The 16,531-nt window shown below is 48.1% G+C and overlaps 1 protein-coding gene across 3 annotated transcripts in view; it reads left to right on the top strand.

The window, feature by feature from the left end:
* Positions 1–16,531, top strand: part of CSNK1G1 (casein kinase 1 gamma 1) — a 105,568-nt gene that overhangs the window by 67,759 nt on the left and 21,278 nt on the right. For all 3 annotated transcript variants that reach the window (XM_069025490.1, XM_069025489.1, XM_069025488.1), the window contains 4 exons: positions 6,022–6,173; positions 11,855–12,089; positions 14,375–14,460; positions 16,440–16,524. In XM_069025490.1, the coding sequence (XP_068881591.1) occupies positions 6,022–6,173; positions 11,855–12,089; positions 14,375–14,460; positions 16,440–16,524 (558 nt within the window). The remainder of the gene's footprint in view (positions 1–6,021; positions 6,174–11,854; positions 12,090–14,374; positions 14,461–16,439; positions 16,525–16,531) is intronic.

Raw genomic sequence — 16,531 nt, 5'->3', positions numbered from 1 at the left:
AGCTGGCAGCAGAGAGCCAAGTGTCTGGCAGCAGCTGGAGCCAACAGAGCTGGAGGATGTTTGGGGGCAGGAGATGTGCCAGGGGCTCTGGATAGGTCTGGCTGCTCTTCACCCTGTTCAGGTGAGTGAGAAGAACTAAAGGAAAATTGTGGGCTCTCAAAGCACAGTATCACAGCTCGAGAGAGCGAGGAAGTTGTTCAGGAGCGTTTCAGGCTGGCAACACTCACAGCATGGTGGTCACCCCTGTGATCACCATCGGAGCTGCCGCAGTGCCGGCCGTGCTCCGGCTCCTCCGACCCCGCTTCTCCACGTGCATATTTCTGTCTGTGGTTGTTGGATCAGATCACTATTTTTAGGTTCTTTCCCTGATCTTTTGCCAGCTCAAGGTTTGTGAAGCCTTGGAGTGGCTGGTGAGATTGTGGCAGACCTTTTCCACCACCTCTTTTTCCACCTGCAAGTGAGCTGGTGCTAGAGTCACAAATTGCACTTTCTGCTTGTCTTCCTTCACATCTCAACTGCTGTTTCTCAAACAAGAGAAAACACTCTCAATCACCCAAAATCTCTGTCCTTCTCTAAGCTCCTCCAGGTAAGATTGAAGGTGAAGGACTGTATCATAAAGCTTTTGCAGCCGTACTTTGAAGGAAGATATCTCTGAAAGGCATCCAGTCAAACACCTGAAAGACCCTTAGGACAACTTTATTCCCAGTAACAAGCCCAATCTCAACTTTTCTCCCATCTTTCTGTTTTTGAAGCAGACACTATTCCAAACCCTGAAGGGCAGGATGAGTCTTTTTACTTCCAGCTCACAGACATAACCTGTTAACTAACATGCTTAGGTAGATTTACATGGGGCATGTTTGAAGAGGTTAGAAGCTGAGATCTTGGCCCAGTCCCTGTTGATCACAAATCTTCTCTTTCAGCCAGGATTTTATTCCGATTTGAAAATTAAGAGAAGGGTAGATCCTCATTAGTGTAATCAGCTTAAATGGGTTGACTACTCTAAAGCAATTTGTTTAATTTGTTTGGAACATGTTTAATTTTAGCTATAGATATTCAGCCCTCTCACAGTTGCTATTTATGCTGTTCATCGTGTAATTTTGTGTTCTGTGATTTGTAAAAATAAACTTTCTGCTCTGAATGAGAATTCTGTGACAATCTACGGTCCATTCATCAGAGCCTCTTTAAAACCACACAGAACCTTCTGTGCACTGAGGCTGCTGGGGTGTGTCTGCATCTTTTTCAGGATGGGAAAGAGTTCAGGAGTGTCTTCCCTCTGCAATAGAGCTCAGTGTCAAAACCTGCACGAAGAGAGGGTCTGAATTCTTCTTTAATTCTTGAAATTGAAGACATCAGCTTCTCTGTTTGGCCACACCTCATCAAAGGGCCATGGAAACCAACTCCCCATGGGAGCAAAAACCATGGGTGGTTCAGAAACTGCAGATACTGATCACAAGCTCTGGATGTTTCCTGGTGATTTGCTGTTTGGGGATGTGGCACTTGCCCTTCCATTGATGTAGATGCCACGTGCAGCTTCCTGCACTTGCTCCCTCATCCGTCCTTGGGTGTATTTTACTTGCTCTTTATGAGATTTATTCAGAGCCTCTTGTGATGCTCACACAAAGCCTCAAGCCAGGTGCTCTTCTGGTGCCTTCTGCCTCCCGTGCCTTCCATGCGGGGCAGGTGCTGCAAACTCTGGTTTCCCTTGGGCATAACCTTTGATTGGCATCTCTGCCCATCGCTGTTTCATAACCAGTCCTGGAAATGGCTTTGGAATGTCTGTGCCTGAACTAATGTGGTTTTTTGGAGTATGTTGGATGTCTGAGGAGTTGTGGGGCCATTAGTCATGCTGTAAAACATATGGCAGCAAGATAACATTAGTCAAATGGTCCAGGACACTTGGTTGTGTGATGGAACTTTCTGAAAGGTGTTGTTCCAAGTGTTAGTCTGGCTCAGATGAAGCTCTCTGGAAGAGCAGTGATCCTGCTGTTTGTTACTGTTCCCGTTCTTGTGTTCAAGCTCAAGCCAAGGGTTTTTTGGGTTGATCCAATGTATTGCTCAGCCACAGAGCATGAGGAAGGATGGGAAAGTCCCTTTTGGTGGCAGCCCAGAAGCAGTGAGAGTTTAACATCCCCAGAAAGCCAGGGCCAGTCTCGGGAGTGTGGGGGAATCAAAGTCTTGAGTTTTTGGCTTTGATGTCTGCATTTGCTCTCGTTCCAGCGGTGATGCTTTAATCTACAAAATGCTTTGCTTGGTTTTCGCTGTGCTCAGCTTGAATTTCTTCCAAGACATCACTCTGCTGAAATAGCAGAATTTGCCTGTGGATTCCAGTGCAGCGATCAGTCTGTGTTTATTGGGGTGATAAACTTCCTGTGAGAGTGAGGGTGGAGTGGGGCCTTTTCCATGTAGCTGAGCCAAATCACTCAGCAGCGAGACCAAAGCCGTTAAGCAAATTGAGATGATTTCTGCTTGCAGCAGTCTCTGCTGTAATAAACTGGTTTTCTTCCAAAGGAGAACCTGCACATATCATGCCTGTATTTTCTTCCTTTAGTGTATTGCTCTTGTTTGATGCCATGGAGAAATTCCTAGTTCTGATGTGATTTCATGCATTAATTGCATTAAACAGATCATGGTTTGTACTTCAAGTGTTGAGTTGTACCTTTGAATCCTCAATATGAGACTCTGCTCTGCTGGTGACTTTTCATGCCACGGTCTCTGAATCCAGAGCTGCTCACCTACAGCACGACACCGTGGCTTTGTGTGACCTTTCCAGTCTCTCCCAATGTGATGACTTGCCATTAAAAACCTCAACCTCAACTGCCCAGGCAAAAAAGTCCTTTTTCCTCCATCAGTCTCTTTAGTTGGCAACATCCTTCTTAGGTATTTACGGATCTGCTGGTGATATTTATGGAGTTCCTGTGGTTCACTGTGACAATGGACTCAGCACCAGGACACGACGCTCGTCACTGAAATAGAGCCAAGCTACGTCATAAATTATGCAGATGGTCTGTGACAAAATCAAATTTTATGCAGATTTTCTTTGGCTGACCCTTTTTACTGTTCAGAATGGCTCTGGAGCTGCCTGTATCTCAAGTTTTCATCCAGTCTTATCTGCCAACACGCCCTGCAATGTGTACATCAAGTTCATCTGTCGAGTTTTTCTCCTTCCCAAAAAGACAGTGGATGTTGAGTTGAGTTTGAGTGAGCTGAGGACGTGTTACCCTGAGTCCCTCCCAGCTTTATTCCATAACCAGTGTGGAACTGAAGATCCTTGGCTTGGGCTGGGAGCTCCACAGGGCTCAGCAGAGCTGCTCCTTTGGATCCAGGACACAGCGGTGCAGCCTGGCTCTGGAAATCAGAGAGATGTTACAGCAGCTTTATCCTGGCAAAGGCAAGAGGGAAGTCCTTGACTGCAGAGCTGGCAGCACTGCTGAAAACCCTCAGGGAAAAATCAAACCCTAAAAATATGCCTGAAGCCAATGATATCTCCTGTATTCTGACATTTAGGATGCTTTTTTTATGTTCTTCACTAAGGCCTCACCTTGTCAGAGCTCCCACAGAAAGCAGAGCCTTCCTGAGGGTTTTAGAGGGTACTCCAAGGTCTTGGCTATAAGCTCTCAGTAGGTAAAGCTGAAGGAACTGGGATCCCAGAGAGCACTAGGTAGTGTTGCTTCCTTCCCTACATGAAATCCCCACCTTTTGGGTCTTGCTGCAGTCTGTCTTCCTGGTTCTTATGCCCAGTAGGAGTTCCATTTTAATTGCAATGCTCACCAAGGGAGGCTGTAAATGTTCTCATCTTCCCCTGCTCTGGGAATGGGATCCTTTACCTTCCTTAAGAGTCTTTGTGCAATTTTATTCTCCTGCATACCTTAATTAGCAGAGTCCTAATCCTGATTCCTTCCTCAGTTCCACTGTTTGAGACTTGTAGAAATTGTGGTAGAGGTACTCATTGTCTAGCTGTATCTAGAATCTATAATGGGCTCAGGTTTAAACTTGCATGAAATACTCTGCTACTCTCTTATTCTCTATTATTCTTCTATTATTCTCTAAAAAGTAGAGATGCTGATCTTGGTGTTAGAGGTGATTATGTAGGTAAGTCCTCATCAGACCTTACTGAAAGCCCAGTGGCTCACCATGAGTCACTTGCAATTGTTCCTGCCTTCAACACTAAGCTGATGACATTAAATTGCCATTTGTGTCAATTTGGGGGTATTTGAAAGCATCTTGGAGCTGCCTGGATCGTATCCCATCATTGTTTGGCTTTCTGAATTGCTTCTGCATCAAAACATCCTGTCTTCCTAGAGGATTTAATGACTGATGCTGCTTCCTGAAGCATGGGAGCTCTGTTAGGAGCAGCAGCCTCCCAAACCCTGGTTGGGTCAATGTTTAGATGGGACACAGAACTCTGGTTAGACAGGGAATTCCTGCAATACTCTGTAATATCCCATTAATACATCCTGATGACAGATTCCCTGAGCATGTGAGTTAACGAGATTAAAACCCTCCTCGGCTAATCTTTGTCAAGCTGCGTTTTGTTCTTTTGGGGCAGTACTTGGGAGCACAAGTTCTGTGGCATTTCAGCTCTAGTAATCTCAGTGCTGCATTTGTTACACTGTTGGCAGGTTGCAGAGTTCCCTCTGCCATCGGGTGGATTAACAGGGCTTCCCTAAATCTGGAGTAGGACATGTACTTGTTGTGCTGCTGCCTGAAATGCTTCCCTGCCTGAGCACCTCGCAGAGCCGACACCAAACCGTGCACTTAATTAGTCGAGTATTTTGCTGTATCTAATATTGATCACTTATGCAAATCCAGGTGTGTGCCTGCACTTGCTTAAAACATGCCATAAAATTAATAATCACAGTGCTTTCAGGTCCCGTGCTCTGTAATTTATGGATCTCTGGGGGAAAAAAGGCTGCACACGTGGCAGTGCTCCCCGTGCTCAGCCTTTACGCTGAATAGCAGGACGCCAGACCTTTGGGCATTCAAGCAGATACCACGTTGTGACATAAGACAAAGCCCCATATTTCAAAACAAAACCCTCCCATTGTGTTTTGGAGCTGCTTCTGAGGTGTAGACTGGAAGTAGATGGATATTTAAACGCGTTACCCAGCCTGACGCTGGTGCCGGGATGCCGAGTGCTGGTACAGGTGCTGATTAGCAAAATGAGCAGTTGGGCCTGCCCTGAATTCCTCCTGTATGGGCTGCTCTGGTTTCCTTTTCGACTCAAAGGTAATTCCAGGAGTGCTTTGCAGCTCCGTGAGTCTTCCAACACCAAAGCTGGTTTTTTCCCTTTCCTTCTGATGCCTTTCAGAAAGCTGATCCACCCAAAAATCCCCTGCCAGCTGAGTATCAACACTGTACTCCCACAGAGCAATCTGTTGGGTGGGAAGATGGGCTCTGGCTCCTACCAGTTCCATGTTGATAGTTGTGTGTGTGCACATATGCTAATGACCGTGATCACCTATTTTTATGTAGTGATTGGTCAAAATTTAAAACTTTTCCCTATTTTAAAGGAAAAGGATTTTTTCCTTTTTTCTGAGTGTAGACTTCATGTAAGGTTGTGCTGAAAAACAAGGGCTGGGTGTTATCTTTGGTGACAAAGCAGCCCTTTTTTGGCCATGCCTCATGTTCTCCAAGGACTGTTATCTTTCTAACTGCTCCAATAAGTGCCAGCCCCCATCTGGGGCTGTTCTCTGCCTGATGTTTAGTGGAACACAGGGAACTCCGTGTCTTGTTCCCTAAATCCAAGCCTTTAAGCTGTCAAAGCTCGATGCTTTCAGACAGTCTTTTTATTGCTCTGAAATCCATTTGTCTGTCCAAGGGTGTAGCTGAGCAGAGCCTGCACTGGTTTGTCCTTCAGTTCAGTCACAGTGTGTGCTGGAACTTATTTCCTTGCTGGGCAGCATCAGAGAGAATACTCAAGAAGTGACAATAAAGCTCTGCCTAATGAATGGTGTGCACGCAGGAGGAGGGGAATTAGCCTTGTCCCATTGACTGATTCCAGTTCTTTTCCTGTTCTTCCAGCTGAAGGGCTCCCCCAGGTGTATTACTTCGGGCCGTGTGGGAAGTACAACGCCATGGTACTGGAGCTGCTTGGCCCGAGCTTGGAAGATCTGTTTGACCTCTGTGACAGGACGTTCACTCTGAAGACGGTGTTAATGATTGCCATCCAGCTGGTGAGTGCCAGGCAGGGCCCTGCCCTGGGGTTTCCTTGGGTGTCCAGACATCCTAGGGTCGGCACAGTGCACGGTTCAGGGCTGAGAGAATCTTCTTCCATTATAAAATCACTGGGTGGTTTGGGGTGGAAGGAACCTTCAAAGATCTAATCCCACCCTCCCTGCCATGGGCAGGGACACCTTCCACTAGCCCAGGTTGCTCCAAGCCCCATCCAACCTGGCCTTGAACCTTTCCAGGGATCCAGGGGCAGCCACAGCTGCTCTGGGCACCCTGTGCCAGGGCCTCCCCACACTCACATTCTTCCCACTATCCCATCTAACCCTGTGTTCTGGCAGCAGGAAGCAATTGCCCCTTGTCCTGTCACTCTGGTCCCTTGTGCAAAGTCCCTCTCCATCCTTCTTACAAAGAAAACTTCTCGGGTGAGAAGGACTCCTGCCTATGAAGGGAAGGTCAGAGTGTGCTTATGAGAAACTGGCTCCCTGCGCAGCAGAACCAGTGGAGCTGGATTCCTACGGACTTGCATCCCCTGTCCCCTACACGCCCCTGCCCCAGTACCTGCCCCAGCTCCCTCCCTCTGTTTGGACATCCCAGGAACATCTCATTTCTCACCCACTCCACGGCACACACGGAGCACAGCACCCTCCCACACTCCTACCAGTTCTACTGGTTTAGTGCTACTGGGCTGCCCGTAGACTGAAACCCTGTGGGGCAATGGGAGCTGAGCCCTCCTTAGCCAAAATACCAGCATTTGAGGGCTCTCTCTTAGTCAAATTTGGTCCAAATTGGCCAATGGGTTTAAATTACTGTCACGTGGAAAGTGATAGTTCTATGGGCAGCATCACAGAGCCTTTAGTGTACCTGAAAAGGAAAGGAAATCAAGCTGGAAGGGATCTAAGTTTGTATTTGGATTTGTGTTAAAAGTGGACAATGTGAAAGCTGAACATACTGAATGTGGTGAGGAAACTTCCATAAGTCAGTGGGGCCATCCAGTCAGTTTGGCTTTTTTGGTTTTCAGACTGGTTTGCAGATTCCCAAGTGTCTGGGTACCTGCAGATATCCAGGTCTTGGGTACCTGCACCTTGGGGTCACCTGGATACCCCACAGCAGAGTTGGGATTGTATATTCACATTAATAGCTCCGTGGATAGAAGCATGGTAGGGAAGAGGAGATGCAACATGAGGAACACAATCCTTCAGATAAACTGAAGTTTGACACAGCAGAATCTCAAATGGAAAACTGAGGTCAGAACTGCAGAAGTTTGAGCAGCACCTGCCTGGTACTGAGGCCTCCCACAGCAGAGCAGTTGGGTTCTCTTGGTTTTGAGTGTTTCCTCGTCGATGGAAAACCAATTTATAGTGTTGGTTTTGATTAAATCAAGTGGCAACAGCTGGCAAAGCCTCAGATACGGCTTGTGTGACCTTTGGAGGGAAAATGTAAAGGTGTAAATTCATTCCCAAGGGACTGCTGGGGAAATCAAGACTGTCACAGCCGTGGCTGCTGCCTTTTGCCAAGTCCCAGGGCTGCAGCTCAGCTCTGGGCTTGGATGTTCTTCACTGGCATCACCTGTTGATCTTGTGGCCAGGCTGCAGCTCACTGGGGCACTGGTGCCAGCTGGAAAACACATGCTGGGGCTGATGCAGGGGGACACCCAAAGCAGTCGGAAATGGAGGAGCTGATGTTCTCTCACAGGGTCAGGCGCTCCTTTGGCCATGGGGAGATGTTGTAGGACCTTCTTAGTCTCCTCAGGGAGTTCACATGAGTTGCCAGCTTGGAGTGTGCACATTTAAGGAGGCAGGTTCTGCATCCTCAGGCGTGCCCCATGACCTGGCCCTGGGAGAAGTGTTTTCCAAAGGGGCTGGCACTTCCTGCTCAGCTGAAATGAAAGCCCTTTGCTCCAGCCACAAGGCTTTAGGGAAAGTTGTCTTTATCTTTCTCCCACACTGAATGATTGCAGTCACTGAGTCATGCTCCAGTGTGAGACCCATGAGAAAGGAAAGCTGGACTCTCAGACCCCGTGGGTTCACGTCCAGGAATTGCATTTTGTTCTTGCTTCTGACCGGCCAGGTCTGCTTAAGCTGCTGTGATTCTAACCCTGGGCATTTGTCCCCTGATCTTTCTCCTCATACTTAGGGTGATCCCCATGTCTGTAGGAGCATCCAGTCCCTTCCCTTTGTGTTCCATGGTCAGTTTTTAACCAGGGACATCCTGGAAAGACATTTTTAATTACGTATTTCTGGTTGGCTGGTGTGAATGAGCTTGACAGGTTGTGGCATCTCAGGACTGGGGTGGATCCTTTACAGATGTTAGAAGAAAGAGGAGTTTCTCTAGGAAAAACAAGGGCAGTGTCATTTTAAGAAGTACCAAGTGGGATTAAGGGAGAATTCAAGCATAGTTTTACATCAGGAAGGCTCTCCTGGCTGAGGGAGACAGAGACTGGATGGTAATGAGTCTTCAAGAAAGCCAGCCTGTTTGGGAATTGTTCAGACTGGAACTGCTTCCTCCATACTCCACGTGCAGCTGAAGACATCCAGTGGATCAGATCCAGTGGGTGAAGCTCCTGAACAAAGCCAAGCGTGGCAATTAAAATGTGGTCACTATGTCAGTCCCTACAGCCCATAAATTGGGAGAGAATGTTTTTTTAGTCAGGCTTCTGTTTCTCACTCTTGGCCAGGTCCGGCCTGTATGAGCTCACTGACAGCTCACAACAAGCTCTATTGTGCCACCAGGCACTGGCAAAATATTCTGGATGTGATCTGGACCAAATCGTGGCAAGAAGTTTTTCTACTGGTGACCATCAAAATTGCCTTTGAATGAGATTAATTTCATTCTCTGCTGATCTGATCTATATTCAAACGGGTGATGTGTGAGAGAAGGGCTCCAATTTGTCAGGAAGGTCTAGAGATGGAACTGCTGCCAAGATCAGCCCCTTAAGAGTTACCTTTCTGGGAGAAGAGGGTTTGTTACACTTGCTGCCTTGGCAGGAGGAAGGCAAATGAAAGCACGGGTGTCTTTGGCACCTGCTAAATGTCACAATATCCTCTCATTTCTCCACCGCAGCGCAGGGGTCTTGCTGTGTGCCAAGGGATTCTCCCCCCTCCTGAGGGTTTCTCTGACATCTGAAATGGAGATTTATGGCTCCAAGGATGGACTCGGCCGGCCGTGGCCATGGAAATCCCTCTGTAATTCACAGCCTTCCATCTACCCTGGTGCTCCCGTGCTTGCTGTTTTTCCAGTGTTAGAGCAATTCCAAGTTAGTCCCAGTTCCTCGAGTGGTTTCTCTGCCCATAAAAGAATGAATTCAGAATGTTTGAGCCTGTAGTTCAAACCTAAAGGAGGGGGCACTGCACCTCTGCATCCAGCACATTTCTGGAGTGGGAACTCCACTTCCCCTCTCCTTCAGCCACTATGAAGAGGGGTTTGATGCCGAGGTTGTGCCATGGCACCACTGCTCATGTGTGCTCAGGCAGAGTCTGGAAGGGAGATGCAGCACAGACACTCCACATCACAGCAACCACGAGCAGGGAGAGTGTCTTGTCAGGGTAAATAAAGCTACTCGAGGAAACATCTTTTGGGGAGCGTCTTTCAGCTGCCATGGCTGAGCAAAGCTCTCCAGCATGAAGCGTCCAGGCAGGTGGAAGTAAAGAAGGAATATGAAAGACCCCACGGCAGCTGTGTGTGGTGGAAGCAAAAAAAGCAGGTGGGAGGAAAAAAGGCAGGAAAACAAGTACCCCTGAGTGCTGCTGGAGGATATTGTATTGGCTCATCTGACACCTCAGCTGTCCAGGTTGTTGTCCGGCTTGCTGCAATTTGCCGAGAGTTTTTAAAGAAGAAAAAAATGGGCTCTTTTCAGGTTCTCTAATTGCTGTTGGGATTTCAACAACTGAGCTGCTCTGGTAGCAGGAACAAATCAAATGAGCCAGTCAGGCTCTGCTTGGAAGCTTGTTATGTGTGGAGAGGCAAGGAAGCTCTTTGTTCCACTTTCAAGGGTTGCATCTTCATTTGAATTGCCTCCCAATGTAGCTTTTTGTCTCCCAACCTGCTGCTGTGTCCTGTAGGTGATTCAAAGTGTGAAGAATGACTGAAAAGCATCTGCTCTGCTCTGCACCAGCCTGTAATTGATTGGAAATAATGGCTGTTAGCCGTGAAACCCATTTTCTCGGCACATTGGAATCAATCACTGCGTCGAGGGGAGGGAGCGGCAGCACGTGCTGTTCCCTTCTTTGAAGAGTCTTTGAGCAAGCTCTATTTTTTAAGCCTGATTCACCTGCAGCCAATTTTTTCCTGTCTGCTGCCCTCCCTGAACAGCTGTTTATTTTATAAGGAGGGCTGCCCCCTCCTGCCTGCTACTTCTTTCTGAGAGGTGGAAGTGCAGCAGATTTTCCTTTAGAATCGGGTGCATGGTAAGGGAGTGGGATGGAGGATCACATGCATATGGACTTCTAAAGCCAGGTGTGGGTCCAAGATCTGTAAAGAGAAAGAGTGCTCTGGGTTTGCCAGCTGGGAATGTGTCTAGGTTTGGTGAGAAATGGAGGAGCAGTCAGGATCTGTCAGCCCAACGGAGTGAGCAGGGGGCTTGGATGAGCTGATGGGGGTCCCTGCTGCTTGGCTGGGGGAGAGCTGGCTCAGTGACCCAGAACTCCAGCCTGCAGAGCTTTCCCACCAGGATTCACCCAGCGGGGGTGACCAGCTGGTGGCCCTCACCCTGGATGTCCCCAGGTGTTCTGGCACTGCGCTGTCCCTCGCAACGGTGTGGCAGTGACCTCTGGGGACTGAGGCTCGTTAGTGCAAAACCAGGAGCTGGTGGAGCTTTGCAGAGGTTTCGTAGCATTGCCAGCCCACAAATACCCAGGTCAATCCCAGTGGCCTTTCCAAAGAAGCATCTTGTTTAACAAAGCCACTGTGCCCTCTGGCACGTAGGGCAGCTGCGACCAGGACAGCCATAAATGGGGGTTCATGTGTGTTCATTTGAAACCTAAAAAGGCAGTTAAAGGTAATAAATGCAGTGAAATTGAGAATTATTTCCAGTTGGAATCATCTCTTAAGTTTGGGACCCAAAGGAGAACTGCTTGACAGCCTGTTCAGACATCATCTGCAGTATGTTTGGTTTCAAAAGCAATTTCAATGAACTTCTGAATAAGGTGTGTTGTTAGAGGCCCTCCATCACCTCAGAGGTGGGATTCCTGCCCTTTCACCTTCCCTTTCAGTCAAACTTCCAGAAAAAAGTTAGTCAAAAGCTGAAAAGTATTCCAGCTATTCCTAGTTGACAGCAATGAGATTAATTATTATTTTAGTCAGCTTTGAAGATCGTAAAGATTCTGCCTGCCCAAAAATCCCCCTCCATGAAGAATCTGGCGTGTCTAAGACAACATATGGGTCGAGGGAGGAAGGTGGTAAGACACAGAGCAACAGGGGAAGGCGGTGGGCAAGGGAAGAGCTCTTGGTAAGCAGTTTAGTATGTTTAAAATCAATACAAAAAGGCTGCTGCAGCTCCCCGTGGCATCCTGCCAAGAGCTGCATCCCAGCGGTAACGCCTCAGAAGCAGCCTTTGCCATTTCCGTGGGAATAAAGCAGGGAGCACAGCACGATAGCCTTGGAAAGGAGGGGATGACAAATCCCTCTTGCAGCTCTGCTGGGAGCCAGAGCCCTGCTCACAAATAACGTTTCCCCGGTCGTTTTGCAGATCTCTCGGATGGAGTACGTGCACTCTAAGAACCTCATCTACCGCGACGTGAAGCCGGAGAACTTCCTCATTGGCCGGCAGGGCAATAAGAAGGAGCACGTCATCCACATCATAGACTTTGGATTGGCCAAGGAGTACATTGACCCGGAAACCAAAAAACACATTCCCTACAGGGAGCACAAGAGCCTCACTGGAACGGCGAGATACATGTCCATCAACACACACCTTGGCAAAGGTCTGTCTGCAGGGGGGGAGTCCTTTAGGCTGGAAAAGCTCTCCAAGGTCACTGAGTCCAACAACTGACCAGCACTGCCGTGTTCACCGCTAAACCATGTCCCCACGTGCCACATTCACACACCTTTCGAGCACTTCCAGGCGTGGCAGCTCCACCACTGCCCTGGGAAGCCTGTTCAATCCTTGACAAGTGAATTATTTTCCCTGATAGCCAACCTAAACTTCCCCTGGCACAACTTGAGGCCGTTTCCTCTCATCCTGTCCCCATTCCCTGGGAGCAGAGCCCGACCTTCCCTGGCTACGCCCTCCTGTCAGGGAGTTGTGGAGAGCCAGAAGATCCCCCCTCAGCCTCCTTTTCTCCAGTCTGAGCCTCCCCAGCTCCTTCAGCTGCTCCTGGTGCTCCAGCCCCTTCCCTAGCTCCATTCCCTTCCCTGGACACATTCCAGCTTGCCGTTTGAATCCTACAGACCTCCCACAGCATCTTGGCTCACAGCTCTCTCGCACCCTTGGAGCTATTTGTGAACCTTCCAATGCTGTTTACAGTTGTGAGGCTTTTTTTTCCTCCCCTCTTTTGAGGAATCGAGCCAGCTGAAATGTTGGAAGCCTCATAATTATAGTTTTTATTAGGAACTAAGTAACTGGGAGCAGCCCTGCACTGATATAAGAGAATCAGGCAGGCGGTGATTGCTGCACTGGATGATGGACAAATAGATTTTTATAGCACAGCACTGTCCCAATGCCTTGCAGTTCCAGGTGTTAGAGTTGGATGTTCCCTGACCTAGTAATTGGTTGGAGAAAATGAATGATTTAAATAACTTTAATCCTGGCTTTCATCTTCTCTCCTCGCTGCTTTCTTTCCTACCAGAAGATTACATTTCTGTGGCTGAAAGGCAAAAAAAAAACTTATTAAATGTTTATATTCTCTTAAATCCATACGAGCAGTGAGATAATGGAATATTCTCTGGGAGGCCTCCCGGCATGTTGGCTCCCACTTGGAGAGCTCACTCTCTTTGGGGCGTCAGGAGGGATGAGCCTAGCTTCTAATTTTGGAAAGTGAAGAGTCAGGCAGAGCTGGAGGAATGGGAGGGCGCAGTGGGGCTGGGAAGCTGCTGGTGCGGGCGATGCGGAGGGAAGATGTGTTTGTGGTTGAGGTGCACCCTGTGCCTTCCTTAGGACCTCTTTCCCACAGGATGTCAGCTCCTGCCATGGCTCATGCAGGGGAAGGGTCCAGATCGGTTCTGGGGGTGTATTTGAGGGGGCTGTCCCTGCCCAGAGGGGTTGTGAGGAGCTGATGAGACCAGCCCAGGCGGAATCAGTCCTTTCACATTTCAGACTCGGGGGTCTGCAGTTTTTCTGACAGACAAGTGCACTCAGCCATCTTCCTGGAAGTCCATCTGCATCACTGCTCTAAATGACCCAGGGCATCCTCTTTTTTCCCCCTTTTTATCAGGATAACTTCAGGAACTGTTGTTTCAGTTCCCATGTCCCCAGTGTTCCCACTCCCAGCATCTCCTGCAGGTTAAGTGGCCACAGTGTCATGGGTTGGATCTGCTCCTGATCGTGGAGGACATTGTTTGGAGCAGGTGGGGTTCACAGGAGAGGAGGTTGCACCACATGAGTCGTGAGCTCAGTGAACCCAAGGATACAGCTCAGCCCAGCCCAGCATTGCTGGCACATCTTTTGTTCTCTCCTATCCTCTCCTGGAGTTTTGGATACATTTTGGCAGCTTGTTTTAAGGATACTTTTTCCTTTGGCTCCGTGCCCCTTTTCCCCCCTTCATTTATCATTATAACATCTGCATGGCAACAGCAGCAAGTGTCCCACGGCAGCGCTGGAAGGAGCTATTTTTGATCTGCTCTGATGAGCAGCAGGGGCAATTGGGAAAGGGTTGGCACTGTGCAAGGGTAGATCCCTGCAGCTGGTTGTGAGTACCCCCTGTTCCCGTTTAGTCCAGAGGAAATGATCCAGCACCAGATGGCACCATTGACACTGGCAGGTCGGGGAGGAATTGGGGCACTGCTTTATTCCTCTGCAGTTAAGAGTTGTCCGTTCTACCTCAGGTTGAGCTGTGTGTCGTGCAGCTCCCATGTTATCTCATGGCTTCTGGCTGATTTTACACATTTTCTGACTTTCTGAAACAGCTTCTAGGTGGTTTTGCACGAGATCTGAGCTGCAGACAGCGAGTGGACGTCCCTGTGGTACCTTTATCTCAGATACAGGTGTGGCTGCTGCTGAGATCTCAGAGCCATTTCTGCCTCTGCAGCAATAATTTGTCTTCTCTTTTAGAGCAAAGTCGTCGAGACGACTTGGAAGCCCTTGGCCATATGTTCATGTATTTCCTCCGAGGCAGCCTGCCCTGGCAAGGATTGAAGGTAGGTTTGAGCTTTAGGTTTTGTCCTTTAAAACTTTGGTTAGTCTCTACCCAAAGGAGAATCCACTGGGGAAACATTGGCAAAATCCAGTCAGAAACACTGTCCTCTCCTTTGTGTCCTTGAAGCCTAACACCAAGGCATTAAGTTTAGCTACAGGGAAGATTTTAAGGTAGAAATACATTACCTGGCACTTCAAGTTGCCGAATTGGTAGAATTTTGGAGAGAAGGTTGAACAGAGAGACAGAAACAATGAGAGAGCTGTGATTGGAAGCTGCCCCGAGCTGGAGCGTGACTGGGACACAGTGGTTGTTTATGAAATTCAAGTTACAGCACACAATCCCCCAGCTGCATCTGTGATCTGTGTTTATAATGGGAGCAGTTTGATGGGTTTAGATGCACAGATGGACTTCAGCTTGAAAAACTGGTTTTCTGGCACAAGTCTTGGGCTTGGCTTCCCTCCAGACGCACTGGACACTCAGTGCTGGGGAGTTTATGAGATGCTGTGTACAATGTGGAGAGCTGCAAGTAATTGAGTTACCAACTGCCGCCAACATCCATCAGCTGAGCTAACCAGGAGTAAGTCATTTGCTGGCTCCAGAGCTGTTGGAAGCTGCATCTTCACTTCTCCATCACCTCCCTGATGATTAAGCTACTGTGTTCAGCTTTGGAATTGCAGGGAGTGAAGGGACTGAATGTGATCAGGTTAGGTTTATCAGGGGAGACAAGAGCTCCTGTTGGAAAAAGGAGTCGAGGCTTTGGGTTCAGAGCTCTGCAATGGTCAGTGGGTTATAGACCCAGCTGGAGGCATAGACCTTGTTCAGCTGTTTGTCACCACCTATCCAGAGTTAGTCTCAGCTCAGCCTCATCAGGCACATGCCAGAAATGTTGGCAACAGCTCATAAAAGCAAAGAAGGGTTTTTCAAGCATGAAAGGGATTGTGAAAGAAATCAGACTCTCTGATTTTATGTCCACGCCTCTCTGTAAGTGTGTTGTTCTAGTACATGTTTTCTTTCTGGCTTAGTTGAACTCATCTGCTTTAAATTAATCCTGTAAATTATTCTAAAATAATTCCAAGTTTATACAAGGTTCTACTAAAGTTCCTCAGTTCAGTGCTGAACTTCATAAGAATTAGTTGACTCCTTTCTGAGGTCCAGGGCAAACACAGACTCTCCAGCTGGATTTAGAATGTGGTATCTTTGCTCTTCTAGGTTTCCTCAGCTTACACTTCTGGTCTGTATTGTCAGGGCTGTGTCTGCAGAGAATATCTTACAGTGCTAATTGTGCTGCTGCCAGGTCTAATTGGCATATTTTGAAATAGAGGCAAGAAACCCCACTTTTAGGGTGCCAACTGCAGCAGAGTTCTCTGCCTCAGGGTGATTTAGGTGGGAAATCCAACTGCAAATGGTTTCATTTCCTTGTTGACCAGATATTAAACCGTGCTGAGTGATGATGGTTTGGGAGTGAAAGGAGAGGCTGTGTGGGAGCAGCCTGGGATTTGGGAGAAGTGTGACTGATGTAGAGTCAGTATCAATGTGGTGACATCCTGTTGCACAGAGGAAGACCCAAACTGCTGTGTAATGGGTTTGTTTTGCAGTTGTTTGTGAAGGCAGCTTGATGGCCCTAAGCCTGGGGAGGTCCTGATGTGCCATCACAGTTCATGCACCTTTATTTCCTTCTCCCATTAAACCTTCCCTGCACAGTCCTCAGGACTGGGCTGTGAGAAATGAGCCTTGTGAGACACTAATAAGGGTCGTGCCTTTCATTGATGAAGATGCTTTGAACATCCTTGGATGTTCCCTGCCGATAGCCTGTGAAATGTTCCTACTGGTGTAGGCCAGGATGCAGTTCAGGTAAAAGTAACATCTCCTGATGTCACCCAGAATGGGCATTAAATACCTTGTTTTTCTTCCCATACAGCATGTCCTTTCTTACATGGTTGAACTCTTTCTCCACAACTGTTTTGTCTTTGTGCGCTGCAGGCTGACACCTTAAAAGAGAGGTATCAGAAGATTGGGGACACAAAGAGAAACACTCCAGTTGAAGTTCTCTGTGAGAACTTTCCAGGTAAAGC

The sequence above is a fragment of the Aphelocoma coerulescens genome, chromosome 10 (genome assembly GCF_041296385.1).
Source record: "Aphelocoma coerulescens isolate FSJ_1873_10779 chromosome 10, UR_Acoe_1.0, whole genome shotgun sequence".
In the NCBI taxonomy this organism is placed as follows: Eukaryota; Metazoa; Chordata; class Aves; order Passeriformes; family Corvidae; genus Aphelocoma; species Aphelocoma coerulescens.
The sequence above is the reverse complement of the archived record's forward strand: the minus strand, read 5'-3'. Positions and strand labels throughout refer to the sequence as shown.